The 6,077-nt window shown below is 32.7% G+C and overlaps 1 protein-coding gene across 1 annotated transcript; it reads left to right on the top strand.

Moving 5' to 3' along the window:
• The first annotated feature begins 3,225 nt into the window (after positions 1–3,225).
• Positions 3,226–5,324, top strand: LOC113040869 (coagulation factor XIII A chain-like). The gene is made up of 4 exons (XM_026199069.1): positions 3,226–3,331; positions 4,861–4,940; positions 5,056–5,247; positions 5,311–5,324. Exons 2-4 carry the CDS (start codon positions 4,874–4,876, stop codon positions 5,322–5,324), a joined length of 273 nt encoding a protein of 90 aa, XP_026054854.1. The 5' UTR covers positions 3,226–3,331; positions 4,861–4,873.
• Positions 5,325–6,077: the final 753 nt, after the last annotated feature.

The following is a 6,077-nucleotide window of genomic DNA, read 5'->3' as shown; positions in this document are numbered from 1 at the left end:
TACGATACAAATCATTGCAAAGCAACTTTACAGAAGATTAAGTTCCTACAATATTTAGTAGTAGCTTATAAGTGGTGACTGTCAGTTTGTGTGCATATGACAGGAATTTTCTGAAAAAATGAATACAAGACATAGTCAATCAGATGATGAACACTATTAACAGTAATTATTATACGATGCAATCACACTTGTAGAAATATTTTTTAGTTCTGTACATAGTGCTGATTATTGTATTTGTATTTTCAACATAAAACTTGGTAAAATGATTTCACTGTGTGAATTAGTACTTTTTGAAAATTTCCAGGACATTTTAATGATATCTTGATAATATTTATAAACGGGATCATTTTGGTAACTATAACCGTGATATGATTTTTTTTGTTTTTTTTTTTTTTTTTATAAAAGAAAGGTTTAGAGACTTTTTTTTTTTTGTTGAGATTTTTGTTTATATGACATTTAGCATTCAGAATGGAAACGCAAATTAATTAAGTTATATTTGGCCATATTCTCTTTTTAGTACTCAAACAATCCACAGAAAACATCTTTTAAAAACCACTGCTTTAATGTTGTTGGGTTTACATAATTTAAATTGTGCAATTATTATCTGATGAATTATTATCTCTTCATGATTTATTAGTATATCAGCTACCATAGCTAGGCTTTAAATAAAGACTTTAGATGACATGAAACTGTGGACAGAAGTCTGTCAGAACTGTGAATATGTGGTTTTAGTTGGATGGAGAGGAGAGAGGGGTGTTGTTCTGTCCCCACCAATGTCAAAATCAAACCTACTCCTATTATTAAAAGTCTTTAATAATAACGTATTTTAAATTATGATTACAATAATACAGTGATTTTTTCATGCTTTAATGTTTAAGCATCTTAATTTTTAATGGATTGAAATCCATTTTTAATTGAATTTAAATATTTGTATTTATATATTTTTGAATTACAACACAGAAACGATATGCATGCATATACTGTAACACACACACACACACACACACACACACACACACACACACACACACACACACACACACACACACACATATAAAGATAATTAGAACTTTTTATCTCACAATTCACAAGCTTTGATTGCCATTCACAATGTATATCTCTCAATTTAGAGTTAACATCTCACAATTCTATTTTTTTTCCTCTGGATGAATCAACTTTTTACAATTTTAGCAGTTCTACATTTTTTCCATTTTGATTTGTTTCATTTTGAGGAAAAAGTCAGAACTGTTTAGATGATGTTTAGATCCTGACTTTATTTCTTGCAAAGGGTTTATAACACAGTTTACATCTTTCAGGTATCTCACAACTTTTTCTCACAATTCTGACTTTCTCACAATTTTTCAGTTTATATCTCAGAATTCTGATATTGTATTCCGTAATTCTGACTTTTTAAGAATTCAGAATTTATAATAAAATTTCTCACAGCAAAAAAACATTTATATCTTCCAAATCTGACTTTTTTTTCTTTTTCTTTTTTTTTTATATCTCAATATCTTACATATGACTATTTCTCACATCTCTCAGAACTGAATTTGAGACAAACTGGCAATTTTGAATTTCAAAACTTTCACTTGCCAAATTTATTTTTTGACTAAAGATTTGGTGTAATTGTGAGATAAAAACTCAGAATTATGAGAAATTAAGTCAGAATTGCGAGATATAAACTCACAGATATATGAGAAATTAGAAATAACTGCCATAAAATCACGAGATAGAAACTCAAAATTGTGTGATTCAATCAGTTTTAGCAGTGCTCTGGATCGTTGGTCAAAACCAACTTTAAATGATAGTATGTTTATTAATTTTTCAGATCATGCAGGTTGGAGTGTGTCAGTTTGATGACGGTCAGTGTGTAAAAACAAGAATATTCTTCATCTTCATGACATGTTTATGACTTCTGTTTCTTCATCAGTTAGGTCTGTGTTTAATTGAGTGTGTGTCTGTCCTGAATCACTGTTTGACATCCGCTGATTCTGCTCAGGTGTGTGTGTGACGTCTAGATGAAGTGTGTTTGCACATTCAGTCAAGTTTGACTTAATCATTTTATGTCCAGAGTTCGTTGTGGAAATGCTAATACGTGGGTATGTGTCTTAATCAGACTCATATAATTATCATTACTCTATTAAACAAAAGGATGGCCATTCATCTTTTTAGGATATTAAAATAAGGTTTTCTTTTTAATCATATGATTAGTTTGACCTTAGACTCATATTTCAGACTGTAAAACAAATATTTTCCCTCTTTTCACCAGGTTTTGAGACGAAGGTGAATGCAGATAGGTATTATTATTTTCATATGCAGCTGGTTCTGTCACACAGGCTGTTACTTGTAAAGCGGTCAGTCGTTTGGCCTGAAAGAGTTTGATAAATGTCTGTGTAATTGTTATGAATGAGACAGCATCACCCAGATCCAGCCACCCGTTCACACACACTCGGCTCTGATCATACCAGACTGATGACAATAATGACACAAAATACTGAGAGCACACACACCTCTTCTGCTTCTTCATACTAATCTCACTAATATTTCCACTTTTTTGGTGTTTTTGTGAAATATCAGGTTTTTCTTCTTCTGTGTCACCTTATGTAGGCTTTACGGAGGCATGATGAATTAATATTAATATCTCTATATGTGTTCATGAGTGTGTGCATTTGTTATTTGGGTGTGAAGGTTCAAAAGGTTAGATATGCACAATATAGATATATCTATGAACCATTTTGTACTGCAAAATTCAATTCAATTCAATTCAAGTTATTTGTATAGCGCTTTTTACGTAAAGCTACAGAAATAGCAATAATAATAATAACTAATAAAAACATATTTATTATTATTATTATAATTATTATTATTATTATTATAAGGCTTATAATCTTGTTAATTTATATAATTTATCATTATTGTTGTTGTTATTATTAGTATTATTGCCATTTCAGAATCCTTATAAATACTACTACTACCCATAATGTAATAATAATAATAATTCTGCATGATTAAAAACAACAACAACATCAAAAACAACAATAATAATATGCATTTTTTTAAAGGCTTATATTCTTGTTGAACAGATTGTTAATTGCTTTCAGGCAGCAGAAACATATTTATTGTCGTGGCTTTTGTATGAATTATTTTCTCTTTGTGATTCACAGATTTTGATCTGATTCTGATGCATGCATTCATGATTGTTTTTCAGCCTGTCACCTCCTCTGTAATGAAGGAGGAGTGTCAACACACACTTAAATAAGAGCCACGAGCATTCATCAGAACACACACCAGACGTCTGTCACAGCTCCTGGACTCCAGCAACACACAGGTAACACACTGCATTTATCAGCACTCTTTCTTAAGAAACATTACGCTTCAAAATGAATATACTGAAAATATATAGAGCACCATTACTGCATTATGGCAAGACAATACAGGAGAATATCTTAAATTAAGAATTGCAAAAATTATATTGCACTATGTATGTTATGTTATTCTCATATTTTATGTTGAAGTACGCAAAATAAGACGTTATGTAATTAAATAGGCACTAACTTGCATATATTTCCAGAAAATTAATCTGAACATTGGATAAAGCCAGGTTAAACATTTTTTTTTATTTTTATCAAGAGTTGGGAAAAACAAAGTTTTAATACAATTTTTAGGAATAATATGCTGTATAAAACCAGATTAATTATATATAAATAAACCCTTCTATAAAAAACCTTCAGAATCTAGCTGAGAACAAAGCTGTAGATGTTTCAGTGTTCAGTCACCTGAAGCCTTGCCAACATTATTTATAACAGACTTTATATAAAACTGATTAAGCGTAGTTAAACTAATAAACTTTGAACCATATATTTTACCATATATGCATTTTTACTTAGATATGCTTAACTTTGAGACCTATTTATTGATTATTTAAAAATTCAAGTTATTATACATTCTTAAAAATAAAGGTTCTTCACTGGCATCGATGGTTTGATGAAGAACCTTTAACATCCGTCAAATCTTTCCATTCCATAAAACCTTCTTATTAGTGGAAACTGTTCAAATCTTCTTTGCACTAGAAGATAAAGCGTTCTTTTAAGAACTGTTCTCAGAAATGTTCTTTTCAGAACTCAAATTGGTTCTTCTGTGACATCAGTGTGAAAACCCCGATTTGTGTCAAACTCTTTTTTTTTTTAAACACCACGTCCAGTCTGAGCGCAGGCTGATGTGTCTGCATGGCTTTACACGTGATGATGTGTCCGGTTCAGCAGCTGGATGATGTCATGCACTTTAATCCAGCTGCTCCATAGATTCTTATTCAGCTGTGAGTCTAAGAGAAATATGATAATGACTCGCCGTTCAGTTTGGGAGGAGAAGCAAGAAACTCTCGATAATGATTTTATAATTGTACTGATTTAAATGTTCACTGTAAGACAAAGAGTTTGTCATTAATCTCTGTATGAATTTATAAATGAGAGGATCATGAGGTCAGGTTATTGGTCAGCAGGCTTTGCCCTGACATTTCGATGAGGAAACATAACAAGAAAAGACACATGATTGTGTTTTAGTATTTGATTCTTTACTATGATGATCTTTACAGCATTTAGTGCTGAAGGTGCATTCTGGGAAGACTTCCTTCTCTGTCTGGCTCGACTAAATTATTATTATATATTTTATTGATTACTTGATTTAAAAAATATATATTTAGTTTTATTTATTAGAAATGTATTTGTTACAATTTTGATATTTATTTATTTATTACATTTATTTTATTTAATATTTTATATATATATATATATATATATATATATATATATTTTTTATTGGCTGATTGATTTAACACATTTTTTTTTTTCTTTCTTTCAGTCTGCTCGTAGAAATGTCTCGATTTAACCGCAGCACTACTGGAGTCCCCAGTGCCAGTGTTTCTGCAGCTGCGACTCCAGGTGAGGAAGAAGAGGAAGAGGAAGAGGAGGAGGGAGACTCTAGTGCATGAAAAAGAGTCCAAACTGAGATTTGATGCTTTCAGGGAGATGTAAACGTTTCCTCTCTCATTCACAGACACACTTCTGACGGTTCTCTCCGTCGACTTCCTGAAATCCAAGGATGGGCCGAACCGCCGCGAGCATCACACAGACGCTTACTTCAGCGACAAGCTGATCGTCCGCAGAGGACAGACCTTCCAGATGTGGATCGAGTTCTCCAGACCCTTCAACCCCAGATCTGACAATCTGCAGCTGCAGCTGAAGTTAGGTGAGTGAGCTGGCACACAACCTGTTTGACAACAGTCATTATATTCCCATTTCATATCACCAGGTGCTCAGAAATGACTTGTTACCTTTTAAATCTTAATTTGACACATACTAAGAAGTCAGACATCTCAACAAGATAACAGACTTAAGTCATGTTTGTTTCTAACTGAGTTTTGTTGGATATCTCGTGTAAGGGAAACAGGTCAATTTAGCTCAAAGGGAATCATTTAAGATTTTAAAGGGAATTTGAACAGAATCACTGTTTCACGGCTGTTCACGGAGACGCGCCTGCGGTTCAGTGAACGAGCCGTTTAACATCAAATCTGCGCTGGATACTAATATCCAAACTATAGTGAAAACACTATCAATTAGCACAGTAACAAGATCGGCAGTTTAAGACATTAACTTGTAAGCACAAAACACAAGATACTTCTCTTTTCAATATGAATAAGGCTTTATTAGATAAATCTAAGACATATAAACTAATCTAACATAAACGCACGCACACATACATTCACACAAGTTGCAGGAAGGTCAAAAGTTAGGGAAAGATGAGTTTAAGAGAATGGAAATATGGAATCCCAAGTTAACAGCAATACGTTAAATTGCATAAACATGAACAACCATCAATCACGTAATTAGCGCTCGCATTGAGTTCCTCAATGAGGTTAAAATTATATTAGATACACCAGTAAAGGTCACAGTCTGGAGGTAAAGTTACTTGCATCTCCTGTGAAGAAGGAGCCTCGGTGAAAGGGCTATCCCGAGGTCGTTGATTGGCTGGAAGTTCAGTCTCTGAAGTGACGTCTTGGGAAGCCCGTGGTTGTTGGG

This window comes from Carassius auratus, chromosome 23 (assembly GCF_003368295.1).
Source record: "Carassius auratus strain Wakin chromosome 23, ASM336829v1, whole genome shotgun sequence".
Lineage (NCBI taxonomy): Eukaryota > Metazoa > Chordata > Actinopteri > Cypriniformes > Cyprinidae > Carassius > Carassius auratus.
This window is presented reverse-complemented; position numbering and strand designations above follow the sequence as displayed.